At 32.7% G+C, this 26,716-nt stretch overlaps 3 protein-coding genes across 4 annotated transcripts; all 3 read right to left on the bottom strand.

Moving 5' to 3' along the window:
• Positions 1-165: 165 nt before the first annotated feature.
• LOC108204789 (diphthine--ammonia ligase) lies at positions 166-9,774 on the bottom strand. 2 transcript variants are annotated; one of them, XM_017374402.2, is made up of 12 exons: positions 9,458-9,774; positions 9,296-9,367; positions 8,099-8,178; positions 7,049-7,274; positions 6,938-6,970; positions 6,142-6,224; positions 5,985-6,057; positions 5,258-5,612; positions 4,800-5,131; positions 1,772-2,109; positions 1,105-1,480; positions 166-601 (listed from the first exon to the last, which is right to left on the bottom strand). In XM_017374402.2, exons 1-12 carry the CDS (start codon positions 9,533-9,535, stop codon positions 386-388), a joined length of 2,262 nt encoding a protein of 753 aa, XP_017229891.1. In that variant the 5' UTR covers positions 9,536-9,774; the 3' UTR covers positions 166-385. The 2 variants fall into 2 exon arrangements, with proteins under 2 accessions (XP_017229891.1, XP_063941752.1); XM_064085682.1 differs by lacking the exon at positions 9,458-9,774 and having other exon boundaries at positions 8,071-8,178; positions 9,296-9,365.
• Positions 9,775-10,992: 1,218 nt separating this feature from the next.
• On the bottom strand, positions 10,993-15,744 carry LOC108201791 (uncharacterized). The gene is made up of 6 exons (XM_017370118.2): positions 15,285-15,744; positions 14,383-14,517; positions 14,218-14,305; positions 12,450-12,544; positions 11,823-11,990; positions 10,993-11,480 (listed from the first exon to the last, which is right to left on the bottom strand). Exons 1-6 carry the CDS (start codon positions 15,610-15,612, stop codon positions 11,320-11,322), a joined length of 975 nt encoding a protein of 324 aa, XP_017225607.1. The 5' UTR covers positions 15,613-15,744; the 3' UTR covers positions 10,993-11,319.
• Positions 15,745-17,321: 1,577 nt separating this feature from the next.
• LOC108205043 (isovaleryl-CoA dehydrogenase, mitochondrial-like) lies at positions 17,322-24,937 on the bottom strand. Its single transcript, XM_017374802.2, has 15 exons — positions 24,667-24,937; positions 21,892-21,975; positions 21,760-21,817; positions 21,248-21,372; positions 21,118-21,162; positions 20,582-20,630; positions 20,379-20,488; positions 20,130-20,206; positions 19,697-19,747; positions 19,546-19,610; positions 18,795-18,949; positions 18,653-18,693; positions 18,433-18,487; positions 18,294-18,350; positions 17,322-17,677 (listed from the first exon to the last, which is right to left on the bottom strand). Exons 1-15 carry the CDS (start codon positions 24,811-24,813, stop codon positions 17,531-17,533), a joined length of 1,266 nt encoding a protein of 421 aa, XP_017230291.1. The 5' UTR covers positions 24,814-24,937; the 3' UTR covers positions 17,322-17,530.
• Between the last annotated feature and the right edge of the window lie 1,779 nt (positions 24,938-26,716).

The following is a 26,716-nucleotide window of genomic DNA, read 5'->3' as shown; positions in this document are numbered from 1 at the left end:
ATTTTCTCCCTTGATTCTAGGCTAACAAAAACTAAAGGGGAATTACTTTCATTAGTGTGTTTAAAGGAAAACATGTTATCTACTGTTAAATTAGAATCTTAGCCAAAAGTACTAAGTATTGTATGTTCAAGCTTAACAATGCAATCATTAGAATACAAAAATACATCAATTAAAGTACATTTTCATATTTGGATCAGATATTCAGATTCGGTCTTAGACGCACATAAAACTGATCTGAAACCAAATACAGCAAACTTACAACAATTAAATTATTGTATACATAACAACTTCTGCTCTCTATCTGTAGTGATATTTTACTAGTTCTATTGTGGCGAATTTCCCAGATTTTACTAATGTAGATAGGACGACACCAATGGTGAGATGATTAAGGTTTACGAGCAAAAAGCTCACAGGTACAAACATCATCAAGAGAAACAGCGGACTTTCCCGCTCCTAAGACGGGGACCAAGCTAAAAATGGGCTTCTCCTTGATGTTAATCCTTGGACTTGATTCTGCAAGCTCATTAAATGCACCCATGAAGACTTGTGATAAAATATCATGGGACATATTGAGGCTTGTGGGAAAATATAGCCTCAAATACTGCAAAAGGAGAAAAATGAAGATATGAGAAGTTGAATACCAATGAATATCCAAAGAACTATTGCTTCCAAATTATTGAGTGACTGCACTCTTGACATGACTGTTTTACAAATGAAAGGGCAAATGGAACAAAAAAAATGCATATTCTGAATTAATAAAGAGATGTGAGGAGTCTGCAACAATACTTGCCATGTTCGAGGAACATTATCTCAATTTCAGACATATTTATTTTATATAAAAAGAACAGCAAAGGGTGCAAGTTTTGAACTATAAACTCTGCAGCTACATTATTTTTCAGCATTTATCCATGCAATTGACAATTTAAAGCTTTCCCTCCATGACACATAATTTCCATTTTTTTGATTGACAAAAGGCCAAACGATTTTCACAAATCTGAACAGAACTTGTTTTATAATACATCAGACATCAGTGGAAATAAAATCATAAATGTAACTCATATATATATTATACAAATTCACAAGGCTCCAAAGAAAGGTGCATACCATTACATCGTCCCAAGAGAAATGGTTCATCAAAAGAGTTTTATCGAGACGATAAAGGCAAAACCTTGCAATTATTTCCAGCTGTCGCACACTGATACAACATTGCTGGCCTATGCCATCATGAACAGCATCTGTAGCACTGCTGGAACATATCTTCACAACGAGTTCATCAGTAACAGAGAGAACAACTGCACATATTTTCCCAGGAACAATACAATTCTGAATGCCAAAGTCATGCCAATCATTATTCTGAAATCCCCAATAATTTTGAGTCACTTCTAATGAGATGTCATCTGGTACGATTTCATCAGTCACAACTTCCTCAGGTTCAGCACTATCAGCAACATAAAGCATAGGCTTCACTTCCACAAAGGCTCTAGTTGCCACAAGAATATAGCAATAGAAAATAAGCACCAGGGAGCAAAAATAGGGGCTTATGAGATATTATTTGCTAACATTATTATAGGTTATATAGTGTTAATTACCTAGCTAAAATAAACCTTGGCAAGACGTTCATAATCATATATGTCTTATGTTAAAATGCAGTGATGAAAAAGACCAAGGGAGCACATATAACACAAAGTTTTTCTTTTGAGTACATATACCAAAATCACTTGCGAACTAATACATAAAGATGCCCATTAATATATACAAGATAGAAGATTACCTTTTCGGCAGATCAGGTACAAGGACAAACAAAAAAATGGGATTCATCACTGTACATAACTTGCCAGTATTTAAGTTGTGTAACTTCATCCGATTGAGGTCCATATCCAGCTTTTCTTGTATTTTGATTCTATCTGATGTAGGTATAGCTGTTGAACAGTAGATGGTGAAGAGAATGGCAGAGGTAATTATTGAAGAAGTAAAGCAATTTGCTACCGCTTCACTGTTTTCCAGTGCTTTTCCAAGCTCAGCAGTAGCCCCTCCCTCACAGATTAACATTGTAGGTGGGTCAAGCCCCAATTGCCCAGCCATGTAAAGAATCTCCTTGTGCAAGGTTGCCTGAAGGTGAAATTTAGGAATAAATACTGCTTTACGTAATACTTTTTTGCCTGTGTTACAAATTGTGATTATTTCCTTAAAATACTCAGAAATGAGAAATATTACGTTGTGGCTGGTTTTCGTATCAGTACATGAAATATAAGATAGTTGTAGACTTTTTCACAGACAAGTACAAAGTATGTAGTTTGATTTCTTCAGAAGTTCTCTTTCCTTATATAATGTACTTACACTAACGCCTTACAACTTACATTGGCTGTGTATGCCGAACCCAGGACCAAGCCTATCCAGCTTGGCACTTATGCTAATTCGTTAATACTATTGTAACAGAGAGGCTACAAATTGTGCATAGAAAAAATAAATGCTTCACGGGAATCTCCTTGCGCAAGGTTGCCTGAAGGTGAAATTTAGGAATAAATACTGCTTTACATGATACTTTTTTGCCAGTGTTACAAATTGTGATTATTTCCTTAAAATAGTAAAATACTCGGAAATGAGAAATATTACGTTGTGGCTGGTTTTCGTATCAGTACATGAAATATAAGATAGTTGTAGACTTTTTCACAGACAAGTACAAAATATGTAGTTTGATTTCTTTAAAAGTTCTCTTTCCTTATATAATGTACTTACACTAACGCCTTACAACTTACATTGGCTGTGTATGCCGAACCCAGGACCAAGCCTATCCAGCTTGGCACTTATGCTAATTCGTTAATACTATTGTAACAGAGAGGCTACAAATTGTGCATAGAAAAATAAATGCTTCATGGGAATTGAGAAATATCGCTACAAAACACGAGGGTGTGATAACCTTTATAAGGTCATATTGCCCCTCAGCTCATTATGTAACATTATTATATAAATTACGAAAGGAAAGAGAACTCTCTAGGAGTCCAAGTCACAGCCATAACCTCTACACAGCTTCTGCTGCTTTAGAAAGACCTTACACTCTCTACAGGAACTTGTATGAATATTATAACTCGGGTGAAAAGTAAGGTCTTCTATAAGAATATAGTTACTGGACTTTTCGATTACCACAGATCACCACCAATTTCCTCACTAGTAAGACCTAAATAAAAGACTTGTTAATTTCTAAATAAAAAACTCCTGGCCATTACTCTCTTATATTTGGTGAATCTAGATCACCACCAATTTCCTCACTAGTAAGACCTACATAAAAGACTTGTTAATTTATAAATAAACCACTCCTGGCTATCACTCTCTTACATTTGGTGAATCTACCTGCCTTCAGAAGTAGAGCAATCCATTTCCTCACTCACTAGTCACTTCTTATACAAAGCTTCTGGAAACTTCATTATTAATTACAATACTGCTATTAATACTTGAGAAGAACCGAAGTGTAAAAAATAAATTACTAGGGCTAAGGGAATAGATAAGGAAATTCTAGCATGAAAGTTTTGAGATAGCTTCAGAGAGGGAGACAGTCCGCACTTCCTGTTAATTACCCTGTAATCTATCTGAAAATGGTACTTGAGTAGATGGCAGCTTATAACCCTCAAGACTTCTGTGGCTATTTTCGGGCACAGACGCGGGACAAACAACCAACTTACAAAATGATTAGTCCTCACTGCCTGGGCTCACAGCTTGCATGGAAGTACAAACACCTCGTGTCATATGCAGTTTAAGGATTTTAAAATAAACATAAACGGGAGGGGTTCTTTAAGGAAAATAATAAAAGCCAAAAAGAAGTTTGATATACGAACTGTACATCTCCACTAAGTCCCACTGGGCTATGTCTACAGAATGCACATTGTGCCACTCTCACAATATATTTTTAAGTACTTACAGATATTCCTCTCAGAAAATTTTTCTTTTTAAAAAAAAAAATGTTTGCAGGTTGTCATTTTAAGATTGAACATCTTAATTTCTTGTCTCTGTCATAGCAAGAAAAGTGAAATTACTATCAACATTTACAATCAAACAGTAGTACATGCAGCCTTAGTAAACAATCTAGTACAGAGATTACTTGTATACTTGTATAATTTTAGTTCCTCAAAACATAAAACCTCCTCAAGGATCCGTCTCGCCATTGTTATGTATAATATAGTCTGTGGCAACTAAATATGTTCTTAAACCATGACTACAAGCTAACATATAATACCCAACCCCATTAACAAGACCCCAAAAAAATCATAAAATACAGATATTAAGCAACAGTGATAATCTGAAGAAAGGTGTACAAAACAATCTTCAAGTTCTAGATATCCTCGAGTTGATAGAACTTTTAATCGAATCAGCAATCCTTTTGCAGGCTTCGACAAAGCCAGTGATCTGCTAAGAGGCCTAGCCTACCACACCTACTATACACTAGACCAACATCACCCGTGTTATCAGTAGGTTGCCTCATGTGATAATGACTTTAAACATGATTTGGCCTAAAGACGATTTCTTTAGCTAAGATTAGTTAATTGAAGCCACGACTATAACACACATTGCTGCACTTGCAAGCAGTATAATCAAATTTCACTGTTATTCGTGTTTAAAGCTTGATAAAGCCTGTAGTTATCTGAAGCTAAAAATACAACTCAGAATTCATATACACAACTTTCATTGAATGCATTACAGAATGACATAGAGCAAGCCGGAAGGGGAAAAAATCAGCATAGTAGCAGCAGGAACATGAATGAAGTGATAATTAAAATTACTTAGATGACAAGATGATGACTACTAACCTGACTATAGGGTCCTATGCAACTGGGAGCCCAGCAGGATATGCTTTGCACATGCAAAACCTTTTTGCATTGATTTTTTGCTACCAGAACTTCAACGTAGGCTGCCCCCAAACCAACTTGTGACAAAGGCAATTCAACTGTACTCCGTGATGGTACACCAGAGACACATTTCTCTTGGGTAATGAATTTAACATATGTTTCATTTGCAACTGAGAAATTATCCATATCATCAATGTACATATGTATATAGAGTACCTCGTTCCATGAGCAACCGATTTGCACAAGTTGTGATTCGATTCTCATTAGAACAATTTTCAAATCCTCTTGCAAATCTGCAAAATAAAGAAATTATTTACATTGTAATCTGAAAGCACTGGAGGGAGTACACAGGGTAAAAATACAAGATAACAAATCATATAAGAGAGTAAGCCGAAGTTTCACCATATAATAAACTTTACCTCCTAACGTTCCGTGCAAGTTTTGCAGCGAGCATGAAATTGAGTGCATATTATCATTTACCATTTCTGATATATTGAATGTACGATGCTCTTGTGTAACAGAATCAAAGATCTTATCAGTAACTCTACAGTCAGCATCCGAACTTTGTGTGCAGTCTCCTTGAACCTCGTATACTGAATCCACTGACTCGGGAGAGACACCATTGGCTCTGTTATAGCCCTCTGACTCATTTACTTGTTCTCCTTTTAACTTCTGTTCCACATGAAATCCTGAAGGGTGAAGGATCCCAACAGGAGCTATGGAATCTGAAGAGTGCAATACAATTTGATATTCATCTAGCAACAGCCTAGCATTCTGTAAAGAAGTACAGAAGTATTTGCATTAGATACTTTGAAACAGGCCCCAACCATTTCTATAAATAATAAGTATGATGAACAAAGTAAGCAACAAAAACTTCTGCAACAACTTTAATTTTTTAAAGTTAAAGACCACAACATTATAGCATCTAAGATACATTACTCTTTATAAGATAATAACCATCGATAAAATGCATGTATTAACAAAATACTTGATTGACCAAGAAAGAACAAAGATGCATGATTGCAACAACTAAATACTGCAGTTGAGGACTTAAAATGCATATAAACTGATACATTAGATAAAATTTCAAGAACTGGGCCAATTCACACTTTAAGGTGATATAATAGCAAGAGATAGTCCACCTACTTTAAAGAGGGGACAGTCAAGTGTTAGTGTTTCATACTCCCCTCCTTCACCACATACATTTATGCCATACAACCTATTGGAATAGTTGACCAAATGGGTTAATATGATCAACGAATTTCAAGCTGATAGTAAGTGAATAATCTACTTTACGACTTACTCTTTTAACTTATGTAGATGGGAGCTTAGCTCTGACAGTTCTTTGCCCAAGTGCTTTGACGGATTCAATCCGATGGCTGCAACCTAAACGATATAAAAAAATAATGCTCTAAACATAATCAAAAGAAAAGAAAGGAAGAGAGCAAAAATTGATTTTAAGTTCAAGACATATGATACATTTATGATCGACTTCTATCCATATTGTAACTTGCAATTACAATCTTGATTAAAAATTGAAGGTCAGCACCATAATACAAATTTTACTTTCTTTTTAGCAATCCTGTGTCTCCTGAAATGCAACGAGATGCCCAGTATACATTACATGTAGATATATCGTTCAATTTTTACCATTCACCATTGTAAGCAACATCAAAGTGACTACCCCACTACCCCAAAAAGAATATACATATATATAGATAGAGAATTTTCTATACAGTATCTTAAGTTTGCAGTGACAAAACAGTTAGATTTTTTTTTTCATTTTTTCCAGTCTACTTCTGAAGTTCTGATCATTAGTTGCTCAAAGTCACCATCTTTCTCTTTTGGACAATATTACTGATCAAGTGTAAAGACAAACGAAAGTAAGGACATTTAAAAACACGATCATAACAAAAAAATATCTTTATAATAAAAATTTGGATCTCAACTAAGCCTTTCAATATCAAAGCATATAGAACTTCTAATTTGAAACAAAGTGCTGTAAAATCGAAAATCTTAGCCAAGATATCTATCAACACTGGTTACTCTTTGCACAAAAGATACAACATAGATATGTCGAAGTAAACCTGTGTTCATACCTTTACAGTAATAGCAACAATCCCAGCTTTTATCTAGATGATCATACAAAAAAAACAGAATTAACAACAATGTTACGATGAGAAATATTCTACAAATAATACCCCATTTACCATCTCTTGAAGAAGCAAGGACTGATCTTCCTTCCATAAATATGCCAAAGAAATGAGTCCTAACCGTGAACATACACTTTCCACCCTTAGCCTTTGATAATCAGAAGCAATAGCACCTGAGGACACTCCTGTTATAGACGGTATCTGATGCTTAACTTCCTTTAACAAGATAAACATATCTTCTACCTCATCACCGACAGTCATATTGTAGCTAAGCTCATGATGCCTGTAAAGTTTACAATATGTAAGATTAATCTCTGAAATGAAAAAAAATAAACGTAATCTGGTATTGTGCTCACTCGTGTCAAGAAGTACAGGAAAATCAAAATCTGATAATTTTTTGTTAGGACTGAATTAAATCACCGGAAGAAACAAATGGACTGGTGGAACAAAATGGAGGCAGAATAAAGAAGTAGACAATGAATTTTCTTAATATTCCCTTATCCCTATGTATATGTATATAGTAAATACTAAAGCGTTGAATGACAAAGTAACAATACACCTAATTAATTTGTATTTCTTTTATCTCTAAAGCATAGGCGTTTTAATATTCCCTTATCCCTATGTATATGTATGCATTTACCTCTAAGTTAAGCAGAGATGGCAAAAGCATTGAGCTCTAGTTGGTTCAGGAACTCAAGTTAAGCTATTATGATGAATAAAATCTGTATATCAATTTCGGATGGGAACTATCATACAATATAATACAATTTTAGGGTCTCTGAAAGTTTTATTACCTTGTCACTGAAAATTTCACATATCAAATTTGAACCAATATTAGAAAACTGCACAGTAAATGTGGGTGCTTTCTACCGAGCAACTTAAAACAATATAAAATAAACTGTTGTCAAACAATAAAGTAAGGAATATCTAAACAGATACAAGATTGACTGAGCAATTCAACAGTATATAGAGATCGATAGATCATATATAATACTTGAAGTCTAGAATATTGACAGATGCTTTTGATGTGTAACCTGGAACATAGTTTTGCAATACAAATATAAAATTATCAATTTTACCAAATATATTTCCCCCTAGAGGGCTTGCCTTGTGGATCCCTGAATTTTTCTTCGAAATAAAGGGACTCCCATGCATTTAGAATAGCTGACAACTATTTGATGCCCAACCTGCAAATATTTTTAAGTCATCTACTACAAACTCCTTAATAATCAGACCAAAGTGAGGGAAAGAAGAATGATAAGTTTTGTTCCCAGTTTAATAATCATTACATCATGGGAAGTAGATATCCTGAGTTTAAATCCTGTCATATATTACCGCCTCTTTGGTACTCAAGCTTCAGGCAGAACAGTTTTGAATCAATTAAATCCAAAAAGGCCTATAATAACTCCTTTCTACAACTTGCACTAATTTAGACTAACATGTTGGTTTCAACTTAAAGTTACTTACCAAATCAGGACCTTCCAAATATACATCCTATGTCAAGACCTCCAGAGATTAAGCACACAAACTAGTGGAAATCTACATATTAACAACCTGACCTACTTTGTATATTCTAGTTTCCTGTACATCTATTCACTAAAATAAAAAATTAGGGTCTCTCGACAGTCTAATATTTGACTTTGTTTGACCAAATTTATATGAGACCACCATACAGTTGATGACAAATAAGGACTTAAATGTTAGATTAACTTTCGAAGTTAAAGGCTTGATATTTGCACCTATTGTAATTCAGCTTTCAAAATTGAAATTGCACCAACTGACTTTACAAATTGCATTTTTTTAGATAAATGAACTGTCGAACTCCAGTAGGAGGAGGCAAAGGAGATACGGGTAGGATACAGAGTAAGAGCAAGGCCAATGGTAATGTAAAAATTAGTGGCGCTATTGCTATTATTTAGCACTAAAAGTGGTTTTCGGTGCTAAAATATCACACTATATCCAATATTTTGTTCTATCTCCCTCTCTTTTTCACTCATTTCCCTCTCTTCTTCACTTTTTGGTGACGTGACAATTATAGAACACTATATTGAGCACTAAATATAGAACGAAGTATAGCATTGTCTTAATTTAGAACAAGGTTTAGCACGCCATTGAAATGGTGTTTTCTAGTTTATGTTCTATAATGTAGCTATAGCACAAGATATACATCACCATTGGCCTTGCTCTAACAGAGAAGCTCGTACATTAACGAAATAGTTTCACTACGGATTGTTTGTTTTATAGCAATGCTAATTGTGATATATGTGTGTGTGTGTGTGTGTGTGTAGAGGGGAAGGGGCATACAGTTTGATACATGTAGCTATCGAGTTCGTCGACAGAATCATCAGCAGGCATCAAATTGGCCAAAGCAACAATCTGTGAATACAACCAAGCATAGCACGTGAAAACATATTAAATTAACAAAAACATAACAATCATAGTTATGTAATGATACAAGTCACTAACCTCATGACCGTATTGAACGCATTTCATCATAGCAAAGCAGCTATCTTTGCCGCCGCTAATTAATCCAACTACTTTCATCTCTCTATCTATCTCCCTCTCTTCTCCTCTCTCTCTCTCTCTCTCTCTCCCTCTTTGTCTCCTCCTCTCTCTCCCTCTCCTCTCTTCCTCCCCCTCTCTCTCCTCCCCGCCTTTCTTTCTCTCTCTAATCCCTTCTGATGATTCTCTGCCCTCAATATCGTAGGTGATGGAATTTAGGAATTAGAAACAGAGTGACTGAGGTTAATAACTGGTGAAGCTCAACAAGTACAAAGCACTGCCTTAGGGTATACATACACGTTATATATCTATATGTATGTATATATTTCTATGTGCATTATTTTTATATTTCTTTTTATAAAAATGATTATAATTTAGATTGTTCGGTTCCTTTCAGAGAAATGGAATGAAATTAAGAGGGAGAGCAAAGAGCAAGAGAATAATGTCTAAATGTATTATCTATTTGATTTTGATTTAGAAATTAAATATAAAATTATTTGATTACTTTTCATATTTTAAATAATATCAAAAGATTCAAATATATTTATGTTTATAATAATATAATATATTTATAATTTCATATTCTATTAATTATTTTTTATTTCAAAAATATTTAACTTATTATTTTTAAGGGTCGTTTGGTGCGACTTAAGTAACGGGATGAAATTCAGAATGAGAAATGAAGAAAAAAGAAAAATGATACTCAACTGTATGATCAATTTTGTTTTGATGCGAAAAAGGAATGACTATCATAAGAGTCAAATATATTTATGTTTATAATATGAAACATTTAATTATTTAAAATTGTCTTTACTTTTTTAAAGGTCGAAATTATTTTTAATATAGAAAAACTAAACTAAAATTTATTTTTGATTTTCAAAAATAGTTTACATATTACTTTTAACATTAATGATTTTTGAAATAAATTATAAATGAAAATTTTATAAAACCAAGAAAGAGAAAATAAATAATCTAGTGGGAGAGCACGTAATGGATTATGAGGAATTTTGGATAAATCTAAAATCAAAAGAAGAGAAGGAAAATGAAAGTAAAAAGGAAGGGAAAATGATTGTTTCCCTTTTCTTCTATTAATTACTCCTAATTCAGAGGCCCTTTAATTTTAATAATTTCTAAAGTAAATTATAAATGAAAATAGAATAAAAATAAGTAAAGGAAAAAGAAATACGGGGGAATGAATTATGAGGAATGAGAGGGATGTGCGTAAATCTAAAATCAAAAAAAGGGAAAGAAAATGATACTACATTCCTACTTACAAAACAAACAACAAAGACATAAATATAAAAATACCAAAGCACCATGCCTACAAGTCTACAACGCATAAATATAAAAAGTAAATCAAATAAAATAAAAATAATAATATGTAATACTAAAGTTACACACGTTAATAATATGCAGGCAATATTCAGCTTGAATTTCAGGACAGCTATCACAAGGGCTTGAAGGCTAATATATTAAACCCTTAATCATACAAAAGGGCATCTCAAAATTAACAATAATCATCTGATAACAAAAAATTGTTGCTGTTTACATCATTCTTCTCAAAGGCAACAGACATGTATCTGGTATCACAATGTTTATTCAGGGAATTTGCGTCCAGAAAATAGATTCTGTAGCATAAAATTGGACTAATCTACCGCTAGCAAGAGTCCCTGAGGAATAGTAAAAAAACATTTGGCCAATTTATACGCTTCACAATATGTGATTGGGTGACCATAACCGTATATATCAAAAAGTGGGCAAGTATTGCTAAATAAATATTAGTCTTCAATTATAGTCGCTAAAAGTTCCACAAATGTCCCGCAGTCTTAAGTCATGATCCTTGAAGATCCACCCACAACACTCTCCATTCTTGCATACCAATCGCCGATTTGTGTATTCTCCACCATGTCAATACCGGATCTCAGGTAACGAATTGGTCTCAGAACCCCAAAGACAGCAAGATCAGCCAAATTAGGCTTGGTCCCCCCTTCAGCCAGCAAAAACACACAATAGGTAAGAAAAATTGGTATACAAGAAAGAAAAGATAGAAGAACACATGTGCACACAATAACAGTGTGCATATTTGATGCACCAAGTCAACATCGGGCAATACACACACACACCCACCGATGCAATTGTATATATTCCCTACTAATTGCATATAATATATACACAATATATAGTATATATTCTCAGCAGAGGGCTCCATTTCCATTACATCAAAGCTAAACTTAAACATAATGAAACTTTAAGGCTCTTTTATCCCGCACAGTATTCTCATGTCTTTTGTATGTTTAAACAATAAGAGTGTCAAGGTGCAGAAACCTACCAAGAAATTCACGACCATTCAGTGCATTCACCCACTGTTCAGCAGCTTCATATAGGGATGCACGTTCATCAGTAATGTTATACTTTTTCTTCAAATTCTTGGATACAAAATACATGGCAGCAGCACCCGCATATTTTACAGTGTATTTTTCAGTGAAGCTGAAATTTCCTATAGAAACAACCAGAATTGTGAGTAAGAATGTAAAGTAAGTATATAAATCATGCATATGCGTGTTGAAATTTAATATGTAGGCATCTGACTATAATGCATGCATATCATTGCTTTGAAGCTAGAAATAAATAAGTTTCAAGAGGCTGGTAATAACATATGACCAGCTAGTTATATGATCTATCAGCACTCGGCAGTGATTCCCCAACTCTAATTACTGAACAGACCAAAATCATTTTTTTTGGCAACAGAAAAAATTAAAGTTCATCTGTCAAGCACACATAAAAAAAATATGCAATAATTATAATGGATCCAAAACTTCCATTTACTTGCATTCTTTCTGATGAAACTGCCTTTTTTCGCTGGTAATATCTAAAAAACTACAAGCAAAACAATGATGATATAATTGTTACAAAGATCATATGTATGGAAGTAACAACAGTCGTACAGTTTTCTTACCATTGCTTGTAATGTAATCAAAGGATTCCAAAGCCTCTGAAGTAGTACGGTAGATGTTAGGTGATAGCATATGAACGAGATGATTATCTACCCAACTGAATCAACAAATTAATAAATCAGTTGATATCTTGTGAAGTGGTTCCATTAACATGGAACAAAAATTAGCACATACAATAAAATTTCATAGTGTCATAGCAATAGAATCCATCCAGTGGCAGAACCAGAAAAAGAAGGTGAAGAGGGGGCTATCTTTCATAATGAATTGTACATATCTACAAATGTACTTTCACCAAATCCATGAAATATAACAATATTAACTTAAACAAGTCAAAATAACTATTATGGATGATAATTATTCACTAGAAGCATTGAAATTTATAAAGTAACTCTCATATAATATATAAAAGAGCCCTACATATAATATACAAACATGTGAATGTGTACCAAACATAAAGTATTCAACCATAAATTTTAAGATACAAGGAAGTTTTCCAAATTTTTTATTTAGAAGCACGTGCCCATCTTTGGTGCTAAACGTATCTTTATAAATCTAACGGTGAGTATACATCTATTTACATTATAAGCTGATCGAAAATATTACAATGCATAAGAAAACATACCAAAATAGCTGATTTAATTTAAGAGAAGAGCTATTGACAATAATGTTGTGTTTGGTTGGGGAGAATGAAATGGAGTGGAATGACTAAACATAAATGAAAATAGTAGAGGTAGGAGGAAAGTTTTGAAAAAAAAATTGAGTGAGTGCAAAATTGTTATGAAGAGATTTAAGAAAAAAAATGAGAATAAGAAGAAATGGAGCATTCATTCTCGAACTGGGGATGTGATCTCTGGCATAGGATGTAAGGAATGGAATGGAGTAAGGAATGAAATTTATAAACATTTGCCCATTATACAGTGCAAATTTCATTCTATTGCCTTGCACGGGAACTACATGTGCGTATCTAAATTCTAAAGGTGGATATCCTACAAGTCACACCATAGGCTGAGAAAAAAAATATCATCTATACTAAACTACAATAAGCAAAGTAGTGAGCATAGGGATAATTTGGGATCGTCGTCGTTTGGTTGCATAATTTTTTTAATTCATGAATTACCTGTTTCTATGCATTATTTTTAAAATTAAAAAGAAAAAATATATAAATAATGAGAGACAAACTAGCGTGAATCTTCTTAACTCTAATGTCTCCTGCTCCTAGACAAACAGGATGTCATCATGTATTGTAGCTGATAAAAGATATATAATATTCTTTTTCTTATAAACGAAGAAATAAAAAAATATGTATTATATATAGTTAGTTAAAAAACAAGTACTCCTAAAAAGTAAAACTACCATAAAAAACATATATCAATATTAAAAAATACTTATAGATAAATGATAAAAATATATATTATTTCTACTGCCCATTTAATATATAAAAAGAAAGATATTGTAAAAGCTAAATCTTTAAAAAAAAACATAGTCAATCTGCCAATAATATTTATTCAAACTTCAATACATTATCATAGAATTTTTCATATAAAAAATAATATAATGACGTTAGAAATTAAATTATATATAATAAATTTTGAATTATATTATCACTAGTGCTTCGCCCAGATTTAAGGTTAGTTATATATTAAAACAAACGAGGTAGATAACCAGCAATTCGCACTATAGGCTGAGAAAAATCATTACATATAAAAACAGACCAAACCATCTGATTTAATTTAAGAGAAGAGCATTTGATTTGAAAACAACTAACTATACCTTCTCCACTGCTTCTCTTCATCATTATCCGGGACTTGTTCAGCAGATTTCTCAGAATTAATCATGCTATCCAACTTATCAATAATCGCTGCAATAGACAAATATGTCAGCTACTAGAATAATTATTAAATCATTGTTTCAACTTCCAGGAATGATGCTAAGAACCTGATGAATCATTCATCTGTTGACCATCCACCACTAAAATAGGCACCTTCTTATAGTCGGACCATTTGATTTCCTTTTTGCTAAGTGGATTCACTTCCACAATTTTGTAGGGCATATCATAGTAGTCCATGAAAGCTGAAAATTAAAGGGGTTGTGACTTTGTTATATATCATGTTACAATCGGACCAATTATAACGCAAAAAAGATCATGTTGCTTATATAATCCTAAGAAAAACAATCATACCAGATATGCTGATACTTTAGAACTTAGAAGATGATGCTTATTTCATGTAGTAAAGTAGCACAACTTACAATACTACACGTTCATACATATAAAAACACACCATTATAACTCTTATAAGCACAAGTGCTCAATAATCAATATCAATGTAGCTCATCTATATATGTATTTATATATATGTATGCAAGTATCATACATTCATACTCAACACTTTAACAAGTAAAATTTACGCTGGAAACCTTGTAACGTAAATATCAGAACCCGAAAACTATCAAATTAATAAATTTCACACATTGAATTAATATACAGTTGATTATAACAACTTAAACCTTGAAGTTTACACAAATGCCGCCTAGCATTAAACCCCAAAGCTTGCTTTCTTAAAAAAACTTAACCTCAATGTATTCAATAGTCCACAGTTCTGTTCGGCTGTGTATCAAGAATGAGAACATTTTGATACTAAAATCAATTAAATGTACTTGTAACAATATATCCATTTCAAAGAACAAAACAGGTTGCCTGCGAAAAAACATTATCTTACACTTAATCTAAACTTAATCATGTAAATATAACAAAACTAAAATTATAATCGATTCTTTATCGTAAACTAATCAAACTTGTAACTCACAAATTGAATCACACAGATAGTGATTTTCTATACCTTTAACTTTGTTACAGAACGGACAAGCTTCATACTGATACAACACAACCTCCTTCGGCATCTTCTCCGGCGACAAAGGCATCTCCTTCGCATAAACTTGCTCTTCAAGATACGATGCCACTCCGGCGCCGGCGATAATACCGCCGGAGACTGCAATTGACGGCTTAAGCCGATTCGTCGACGGAGGCGACACCTCCGGAGTGGCGGAGGAGGAGAGTAATCTGGCGGTGAGGAGGAGACGTGGACGGATGACGGCGGCGGAGTGACCGCCGGCGAGAAAAGAACGGGAGAGAGCGAGAGAGGCGAGATTGTAAGTAGCTCGATTCATTTTAGAGAGATTAGAAAGATCGGAGGTTTGTGTGTATGAGAGATTTGTTTGGTCGTTTCTTCCTCTAAAACCACAAGATTTATGAGTTATGCATCTCGCCTTCTTTTTCACCTTCCTGGTCAAGATTGTTGAAAATAATGAAATAATTGAATTTGTATAAGTCTATATCTGTGCTATTCAAATATTTTATATTTTAATATCAGTTAATTTAAAATGATTTGATGTTTCATTGGGTTCTTTTCATAACTATCTTACCTTTTAAATTTTTTAAAAAAATACCGTTACAAAATTTCAATATTTTAAAAATATTATTTTTATAAATTATTTACAAAAATACGATTTTCAACTTCTGCAACCTCATTTGTAACAACGCTTGCGACAGTTGCAAATGCAAATGAGAAATTAATTTGAAACTTTCATGACAAATACAACTTGTAACTTCTGCAATCTTGCAATCTGGTTTGCAACGCCATTTGCAACCGTTGCAAATAATTAGTAAAATGTTGGTATATTTATAGAAATTCTTTTATCAAATATGTTTTTAAATTTTAAAATATGATTTCATCATTGAGTCGACCATATTTTTTATTTAATTGTGCGATAAATTTTTAGTCTAATTCATTATGCTCTTCAATAATTTTCTTGAGATAAAAAAATAAGTTACGTGTTTTGCTTGAATATAAAAAAGTTCTAATTATAAATTTGAAAACAAGAATTGAACACGTTAGTTTAAAAATATTTGATAACTTAACTTTTATTTATTAAAAATTTAAATATTGAATGAAGCTTCTTCTTTTTTGCTTAACTCATCAATTCTATTTCTTCGTGATGAGTAAATACTAACACCAATCATAGTGAAAACATCAGACATTGTCTGTAGAGTCACACGGATATCCATCTAGAAATGCACATACATGTATAGTATAGAGTTTAGGTGATAATTTTTATTTTCAATAAAGATATTAAACCCTTAGCTCCTACTTTATTTCAGGTATTGTATACAAGAAAACAATTCCTCACGAGAACAGATTTCCTTATCAAATAAACTTACATACTCCTGTGCTCACATTGATTACAAAACATTTAATGAATTTTTTGATATAATAAAAAAACTTAAAGCGAATAGATTCCTTCTATGTGCTGCTATTATATCGGGAATTCATTTATTGTGGCCCCCTCAAAGAATAGACCGAAGATGCACAAAGATTTTGGTAATTTATAAGATCAGTGTCAGAACAACAAATAAAGTTAAGATAAGAGTTCATGTAAACGTTGCATATACCCTACTTTTTGTTGAGAAAAGGCCCCAAGAGTCACAATTTCAATACATAATGTCCTAAATGGCACTATCTAGGAAAAAGGCTCCCACTGGCACTTCAAAACCCAGATTTAAGTAGCGTTTCCTAAGATTCAATCAAACGCCACATGAGTGGACGTTTTGAACGAGAGAATCCACTTCCTCGTGTTTAGTTTTTAACTAAGCATAACCACCACCCAAAAAAAAATTTAAGGTAGAAATCTGTGGAGCCGCTGAAGTTAGAAACATTAGATTAACTCACGTTTTAGATAGTGAACGCAACATTAACCAACGTTTTGCTAGTTGAAAAAGCCCAGCCCACCAAAGTTGAATGCTGGATGATTGGAAAAAAAAACTGAAAACGCTAGGCGAACAAGCGTTTCTAGGGAGGAATTCAAAACGTGACACGCAATAACGTTTTGAAGTTATATTTGAGGCCATTTTTTCAGAACATGCTATTTGGGGCATTATTTATTGAAATAGTGACCGAGAGGGCCAACACCCCCTTTTGTTAGGGTCCAGAGAAACTTTTACATTTAAATTGTGAGAGTAAAACAGTTTGTAAACCACAAAGAAGTGAAACATGCAACTTCAAGTAGTTCTTCCTGTAATTTTTCTTTATCAGCTTTCCTTAAACAGCTCCCGGCCAATAATCATTCTTCTAATCTCGCTAGTTCCTGCTCCAATTTCGTATAATTTGGCGTCGCGAAGAAGACGCCCAGTATCATACTCGTTTACATATCCATTGCCACCTAAACACTGAATAGCCTGTAATATAAAATTCTAATAGATAAGCGATATATTATATACTCTCATCCCACAATCCACAAATCATTCAATAGTGCACTTAGCACTAGATGACCTTCCTTTTGTCATCAAATCTACAATGAAAAAGCTACTGCTATTTTCATAATAGTATATTAAGAAGAAAAATCATGACAAAGTATGATGGCTAGAAAATCTTCAATCTGTACCAGAAAGAAGCTAGAGACGGGATCACTTTATTAAAATTACGCATATCTGGAAAAATTATCCATCCCTAAAAAAAATAACAGTGCAGGAAGTGATTTAGCTAGCATCTACATTGGAAGCTCATACACTTCGCTCCAAATTCAGATATGTACTTTTGGAGAAATTCTTTTACTCTATATAGACATCCATGACATTATCTATATATTGTCTACCTTTGACCTTTAACCCAGTTGACTTTGAAAAGCTAGTGAATTTTTCAAATTTCATTATACTTCATAGTATTAATTGCAAGTATATCTTTAGTATCATTTGAAATAAAAAATGGATCTAACACCTGGATAACTCTGATCAGAGGAATACAAGAAGATTAATAAGTTAAGTAAATGATGACATCTAATCTGCCTGTACTTACCTGCAATGCGACTTGGGTGGCTCTCTCAGCTGCTGTGAGTATTACACCAGCACAATCCTGTAAATGTTTATATAGTTATTAGGAAGAGATAGTTGTAGACAATGAGATAACATGGAAAGGTTTGATACGTCAAGAGTACCTTTGGATCCGCTCTTCCATTGTCACAGTCCCTTGCGACTGAGTAAACATACGATCTGAAATAATGTAACAACAATCCAAAAAAAAAAAACTCAAAGTTATAATAGGTATGATGGTGTATATACATACATACATACATACATATATATATATATATATATATATATATATATATTATACTTATATATATATATTAGAGAGAAATAATCAGGCTGCCTTACCTTGAAGATTGTAAGGAAGTATACATGTCAGCAACTTTCCCCTGTTTTAAGGGTATTTTGCAAAAAGAAATATATTTCTATAAGCAAGTGGCGAATGATGGAATAAAGACAACTTGCAACTTGAATGAGAATGTTAAGCAACCTGTATAAACTGGAACTGTCCAATCGGGCTGCCAAACTGTTCTCTCTGCCGAACATACGGAATAACAATATCAAGGCATGCCTGCATGAGGCCCACTGGTCCAGCAGCCAGAACAAGCCTCTCCAAATCCAGCCCAGACATCATAACATAAACTCCTGCGGTAAAAAAAAAAAAAAGAAGAAGCACGACATGAAACAGAGATAACATTTTATTATAGTCTGACTGATGGTTACAGTATAAAGTTAAGTATGAACAAGTATATCACTTACTATATGCCAACCACATTCACAACAAGTTTTACTAAACAAATGCTAACTATCAACTAAGATTGTGGTGTTATATTCTAAAGGTCGACCAATTATATTAATCGACAATCAAAAATCCTTTCAGGTGCTGTCAAGAAGAGAGCAGAACTTAACCCTCGAAGAATAACAAAAAAACCTCTACTGAGTACTTGACCCTTTCAGTTTCACCTCTTTATAAGTATAATTTAATATAGAGTCTCTATCAAGTAAAAAGCAATAGCAGATATCCTGGAAAGACATAGCACGATTATCGATATCCAAATTCAGCTACAATTAGAGGACTATTAATCTTCAAAGTGTTTTATTCTCCTTTTAAAGGACGGGAGAACTAACATACAACATCATGATAAATTATATCCAATTTTTTTCATTTTGCATTTATAATTTATTTAAGTTTCTGTGAAACAAAAGCAACAATAAATTTATAGTTAACATAACAGTGATACCTTTTCCTTCCTGCCCAAGAATATTTTCTCTAGGGACAAAACAATTCTCGAACACAAGCTCGCATCTGAAAAACAGTTGAGAACTCATTTATCGAACAGTCTCCAGAGAAAGCAGAGTGATTTCTAGGTAATGATTTTTAGGGTCACATACGTGTCACTGCCTCGCATCCCAAGTTTGTCCAACTTCTGTGCAGTACTAAATCTGCATCATAATATAAAATGGTGAAATAACATGTCATAGTTCTCCATTATAAAAACTCATTCCCAGGGCATAAGGCTCCTACATTTGCCGGATGTGGGGAAGGCTTTCTCCATTTGCATGACCTTCCATTATAATATGTACGATGGCTTAAATGACTAATTCAATTTTTTTCACAAAGTCCCACAAAATTAGCATGTTCAGACACAGATATGCATGAAAAATCATAATGGAATCAGAATTTTTGTTAGGAATTTTTTCAAAGCTTAATTAAATGATACAAGTAATCTATATTTCCTACAATGCTTAGAGTGTAGAGAAACAATAACCAGAATAAGGCAAAGAAGGCAATTAGTTTTTGTGCCACCAAGGTCAGGTGCAATACCCAGGCATTCCCTTCTCGATAATGAATGCTGTAATTCCTTTTGACTTGGCAGCAATATCCGTTTTTGCATATACAACCTGATAACACACAAAAGACAAGTACCGACTAATAATAATGTGTGGGAGCAAGAAACTTAGTGATGCCTTAATTTAAACATAATAGCAATCTGCATGCATTTCAAACTATAGGCATTATATCAACTAACAGTGCAAAGTGTGTAATTACAATATATTTGACACAGTATTATACCAGTGTCTGAGCAGTTGGGCCATTCGTGCACCACATCTTGTTTCCATTCAAAATATAACCCCCATCAACACTATCAGCCTTGCATTTCATGCTAACAACATCCGAACCAGCTATATATACACAATTAAACATTAAGGTCCACAATACTTGAGCAATCTTGATCGGAACAGAATGCTAGTTAAACACAGAGCCAAATGGATTACCATTAGGTTCACTCATTGCAAGTGCTCCCACATGCTCTCCGCTGATAAGCTTTACCAAAAAGAGGTGGTTAATTAAGTTTCTAAAGAAAAAAAAATATTGTACAAAAAATTTGGGAAATTGGAAATCTACAGTCCCCTATATATGTTGATTATTAAAACGTATATCCTTAATAACATCTTGTTTTTCAAATTGTAATAATATTTCTAAAACGACCCATCCACAATCAGAATATAGTGTCATCACAATATCTTCTAAAGCTGAAAGTGACGTATCAACTAAAACAATATCTATATGTATCGACTGAGCATCCCAGGCTGTTTTCTAGCATTTAAGAGGAAAATTTAGTTGACAAAGAAGAAGTTTCTGGTCTAGTAACAGATACCTAATTTTCCAGCATATTTTTACTGAATAATTTGGAATTGATTTATAGTTGTAGATAAAAAGAACTTGGGGATCAACAATCTGTTCAATACTAAAGATCTTTTAAAAAAATGAGATTGAGGAGAAAAATGTATAAATGCTGATGGTATAGAACCTTAGGCAAGTATTTTTGCTTCTGTGTAGCGTTTCCATTCCTCACCTATACAGTCATCAGCTTTTAGTTAGAAATGCCAAGTAAACGGTGCACAAACGAGCAACATCAAAGCCTTGATTTTGATTATTACCAACTGATTAATGCACAGATTGGTATGTGCACCAAAGGAAAGGCCCACCGATCCAGAAGCTCGGCTAATTTCTTCCATTGCTATGCAATGATACAAATAACCAAGACCAAGTCCCCCATAATCCTCTGTATAGAGCAATAAATCAACTATTACTTAAAGATAGTGTAATTTACTAATTACTGAAGTTTATGACATCCTAATGAAGAAATACAAGTAACCCAAAAATAGTTTTTTTCCCTCATGATCAGGATCATAGGGAAAATCTGCAATGGCTTTTAGCTCAGTAACATCACAATTGTAATTAAGAACCTCTCAAATCTCATATAGTCTGCCACATTTTTTTCAACTTCACAGATGTTTCCTAATGAACGCAACAATGGCCATGATAGCACAAAGAGTCCCATAAGACATAAGGTGTTGAAATCAGGTCTCCTGAACATCAGAAGGTTACTTGTCCTCAAAATTTTAAAAGCCCGATAGCACGAAGGACAACAAAGAAAGCTTCATCTTACCTGGAGCAGTTATTCCAAGAAGATTAAAATCTCCCATTAGTTTCCATAAGTTGACCTCCTGACAAGATAAGATGCCATCAATATCTTTCGCAAATAAGAATTTTATAACTACCAAATAATACAAAGCACTACCTTCGGAAAAGAATTTGCTTTATCAATTTTTGATGCATGAGGTGCTATATTTTCTTGAGCAAACTGTGCAACGCTTTCCTTAAACTGTAAACATAGCAAAAAGAGGGGTATTAGGGCTGGCAGCAAATAAAGAAGGATATTGGAGACAAAAAAAGCATCCACCTCAAGGGTGTTAAATCAAAATAAACGTCTTTAGACATTATAGTCAGAAAAAATACAACAGCCATAGGGTGTTTACACACACATATATATGAAGGGGTTACAATAATGTCTTAGAAATTTAGGCTCCTTTTGGCATTGCTGTTACAGATAACAACAACAATTTTTTACTAAAAGCAAGTAAGTGAAAACTGTTTGTTAAATATAAAAGCACCTTTTAGCTCAAAAACTGAAAGCATGTCCATCATATTCTTGCAAAAAGCTGTTTTTCACCTTTTGAGGGAAGCTGTCATAGACTTTACTACCAAACCTCACCAAAAACATTATTTTTTATTATTGTAACTCAAAATATGCAATTATCAAAAAAATTACCAAACATATATCTGATATCTACAACACTTTTTTTACCAACACAACAGTTTTTAACAACTCTCCCAAACAGACCCTTAAAAGCCAAAGAAGATTATTCACAAGTCTATCAGATCATATTACGCATATGGTAACATTCAAGACAGCTGATATTTGCAAAGAAAGCATAAAAACAAATATTAATCTTTTACAGGCAAACATCAGGCTGAAGAGCTATTGCAGCAAAGTTAGGGTTGTCATGAGAGCCTAGTTGAGTCGAGTTCGAGTTCTTTATGATCAAGTTCAAGCTTTTTTTTATTGAGTCGAGACTAATAATAATCAAGCCTGAAATGTATGTTCAAGCTTGACTTGTGTAGTTTAGAAGTCGAGTTTGAGCCATTGAGGTATCTATTTATTAGGGATTAATCGACCAAAACATCTTATATACTTTTTCTGAAGTTGTAGTACTATAAATAATATTAGCATTATTTATTATACAACACACTCTTAAAGAAGAATTTATAATGAATACTAGCTAAACATGTAAATAAGTAAATATAAATTTATCACTTTTGAATTTTGAAATAAAAAACGAGCAAATAACTTCAAGAATTACTATTTAATGTTATTAATAATAGTGACTGAAATTTATCGCAGTGAATGCTTTCTTTTTGTAATTAAAAATCCTGATAGCTAAGCCCAATCTAAGTAAAGCCTCGTCTGTTCTTTTTACGGCTCCAGGGGACTTTACTTGACCCATTCACCGGTCTCCTGCACTGCTCAAGTAACTAAATAACTGTGCGACTCCGTATAAGGACCTCCTTCCCTTCTGCCTACTCTCCGTTGACACGGTTCTCAAAGCAGAGAAGGTTGGGCAGGAGGTACCACGAGCCCTCTGTCCCACACATCTATCCAGAAGCAAGTGTATTTCGCCGGTTCCACCGAATGCTCCTATCTCTCGGCAAAGATATACGGGAAATTTTTATATTATAAACTAATAGATTACTTCAGAGAAATGCAGATAAAAAAGAAGTCGGAACGTTACACAAAAATTTTCAAAATAAAAAGAAATAAATAAGTTTCAACGATGTTTTTATTTTAACTGAAGATCTCTTTTTTACCCTTCTTCATATCTATATATAGAAAAACATAAGAAATTAATAATTTATTATTAATTAAATAAATATATCATATTTCATAATTTCTCATTAGCCTTTATTAGTTTAATAATTTTAATTTTTAAATATATATAATAATCCAAATTAACTCTTAAGAAATATTTGTAATGATTGGCAGCCGAATTGTCTTATAAGGATTCATCACTTGAATCAGAGATTTTTCTAAACATTACTACACGTAACTACGTAAGCATGTAACTAATCAATTACTATTTAGTATTTTTTTAAAAATTTAATGAAACATTTTTAAGAAATTAAGAATGTAATACCAAATAATTAAAAATATAACCTGATTCGAGCCGAACCAAATTGAACTTCAAGTCGAGCTCAAAAAAACCTCAGCTCAAGCTCGAGTTTTTAATCGAGCCTGAAAATCTAATCCAACTCGAGTTCGACCCAAGTGGGTCCATCCAACCGAGCTTGAGTCGAGCTCAATCGGCCTTAAGCAAAAGATATGAAACTAGGTGTCACGAAATTGACAATCATGCAGTTCAAATATTTACAAAATAATAATAAAAAAAGCTATCTAATTAAGAACTCTGTTGGGCAAAAGTCTAGTATAACTACAACTTACTAACTTCTGTCGATGTCAACTAAAAGACATAAACAACACATATCTTAAACAAAATGAGAATTGACAAGAACTATCAAAAACAAGAAGAATATGAGTCCTTAAATTATTACGAAAATCCCCTTCCATCCGATAATACCTCATAATACTTAAGATCTGGCATATGTCGTATATATAGCCAATCAAATTACCTCAACAACCAACCAAGCATGTAATTGTCCTAAACTTCAATAGATCACAGCTTTGTTACCCGAATTCCCCTCAATTAGAAATTCTCAAAAAATCACAATATTGGTATCACAGATTCAAGAAACAGCAACCAGCACACATTTAAACTGATTAAAATCAAAACCACAATACAAAAACCTCCTAATCTTCACTCTGTTTAATCAAGTAACACATAAAAAAACATAATCAGATGATCACAAGTAACATAACAATCAAAAACATCAACATTTCCTGCTTCTAAATGACTTATACATAAAAAAAAACAATACACACTAATATACATACGCATACCTGAATCTGAGTATCATCGAAGAGCATAGAAGATGAAGAGAGAGCACGGTGCTTCCTCGTAAAAGCTCCCGCAGCTGCTGCTGCTACAGATTTTCCGGCTCCCAATAATCTCTGCATCTTTATTTTGGGAACAAGATAATGAATCATTTGATTTTATCTTGTCAGGAGATGTCGATGATGGATGTTTTGAGCTGGAAATTTCGGAATTTAAGCCTTGCGGTTTGTATACTATTGTGTGCTGTATTATTACTGTATTGTAATTTGTAGCCTTGAAGTCTTAAACCCCGTGCGCACCATTTGATTAACCTCTGAAATTCATTTTTAAAAATTTTCTTTTGTAAACGAAAATTTTATATTTGAATTTTTATTTGCTAAAATACATTTATAAAAATAGGTAATGTAGTTACGTCGTCAATGGACTTTAAAGTGCGTGACCGAAGTCAACGAGTTCATCTAATTTGGGAACGAGGGAGTAGTATTTTAGTATAAATTAATTAAAATTTAATATTTTTTAATATTAAATAGCAATAAATATTTTTATTATTAATTATAATTATTTTTATTATTAATCTATAAATATTTTTTAATACTAATAGATGATAATGTGTTTTTCCATCAATTGTAAATCATTTTTCTATTTTGTAAAGAAAAAAGTTTTATTTATCATATATTATTTTTAAAAAGTGTTGGATTTGTTCTTAATTTACAAGAAAATAGGTTGAAATATCAATATCAGAGAAGATAGTCGCGATCTATCATTTTACGATTCAAAATATATGAAGTTTTTTTTTTTTAACGTCGTATAATCTAACATTTTGAAACGCTAAATATTATTTTATTTAATATTTTTATGTTTAAAATGTTGGATTGTGTGACGTTTTATGAGATTTTCATATCTAAACGCAACAAGATGCAACATTTTCTTCCAAAAATAATATATATTTTTGTCAAGAGATGACGAATGTTTTGAGTCGAGAATTTTGGAATTCCGCCTTACTGCCTGTATGGTGTGCTCTGTTAATTTATACTACCTAATAACTTGTTAATAATGTACTACCTCCATCCCAAATTAGATGTCCCCGTTGACTTTGGGCACGTAACTTTAGGTGCATTGACCGTCTACTTCCGAAATTATTTTTTTATTTTTTCTTTTATAAATGAAAGTTTCATATTTTAATTTTTATTTGCAAAAATAAAATTTTAAAAATAAGTCACGTATCTATGCGGTCAATGAACCTTAAATTGTGTGCCTAAAGTCAACGGGGTCATCTAATTTGAGATGGAGGGAGTATTCAAATAGTAACGAATTCTTATATGATATTAAATTAATAATTTATATTAGAGAATGTAATCAACTAATTCTGCTAACTTATAAAGTAACTAGTGAATAAAGCCGCGCTTCGCGGCGGCGTTATAAATTTTGATACTAACTAATATTATAATAACATAAAAATTTGAGTCATCTTTCCGTTAAACATATCACTAATAAAAAATAATATTATAATTAGTAAAGAAATTTGTTTAAGTGGCCATCTTGTCAAACACAATACTAATAATAAAATTAGTTTGAACTCGCCTCTCCTGAAAGACAATATTAATTCATAATTATTATTTTTATGATAAAATTAAATATTATAATTTAGATCAAAATTAATTTGAGCCGCTCTTTTGTCAAACACAGTACTAATAACAGAATATTATAATTTAGATATTAGTTTGAGTCGCCATACTGTCAAACACGATACTAATAAAAATTATTCTAATTATGATAAAGTTAAAAATTATAATTGGATAAAAATTATTTTGAGCCGCTGTTTTAACAAAAAATATTATAACATAGATAAAAATTATATTAGCCACTTTTCTGTCAAACATAATACTAATAGAAAAATTATTATTATTTAGATAAAAATTAGTTTGGACCGCCTCCCGTGCCCATCAAACACAATACTAATCAAGAATCATTTACATTATTATAAAATCAATATATGATTCATATTTTATATATCCTATATTTTTTGTAATTATTTTGAACTGCCATTTTAACAAA

This window comes from Daucus carota, chromosome 1 (genome assembly GCF_001625215.2).
Source record: "Daucus carota subsp. sativus chromosome 1, DH1 v3.0, whole genome shotgun sequence".
Taxonomy (NCBI): domain Eukaryota; kingdom Viridiplantae; phylum Streptophyta; class Magnoliopsida; order Apiales; family Apiaceae; genus Daucus; species Daucus carota.
This window is presented reverse-complemented; position numbering and strand designations above follow the sequence as displayed.

Bases quoted from the DNA above. Each gene is read 5' to 3' on its own strand.
- LOC108204789 (XM_017374402.2), bottom strand. From the start codon at position 9,535: ATGAAAGTAGTTGGATTAATTAGCGGCGGCAAAGATAGCTGCTTTGCT. The intron at 6,058-6,141 runs GTAAGTCGTAAA...CTATTCCAATAG, and splicing joins CATCTACATAAGTTAAAAGA to GTTGTATGGCATAAATGTAT. The intron at 1,481-1,771 runs GTAATCTTCTAT...TGTGGCAACTAG, and splicing joins GTACCTGATCTGCCGAAAAG to AGCCTTTGTGGAAGTGAAGC.
- LOC108205043 (XM_017374802.2), bottom strand. From the start codon at position 24,813: ATGATTCATTATCTTGTTCCCAAAATAAAGATGCAGAGATTATTGGGA. The intron at 20,631-21,117 runs GTTCTATACCAT...TTTTTGGTAAAG, and splicing joins AGCAAAAATACTTGCCTAAG to CTTATCAGCGGAGAGCATGT. The intron at 18,488-18,652 runs GTAAGGCAGCCT...ACATTATTTCAG, and splicing joins ACTTCCTTACAATCTTCAAG to ATCGTATGTTTACTCAGTCG.
- LOC108201791 (XM_017370118.2), bottom strand. From the start codon at position 15,612: ATGAATCGAGCTACTTACAATCTCGCCTCTCTCGCTCTCTCCCGTTCT. The intron at 11,991-12,449 runs GTAAGAAAACTG...TTGTTTCTATAG, and splicing joins TGATTACATTACAAGCAATG to GAAATTTCAGCTTCACTGAA. The intron at 11,481-11,822 runs GTAGGTTTCTGC...TGCTGGCTGAAG, and splicing joins GAATGGTCGTGAATTTCTTG to GGGGGACCAAGCCTAATTTG.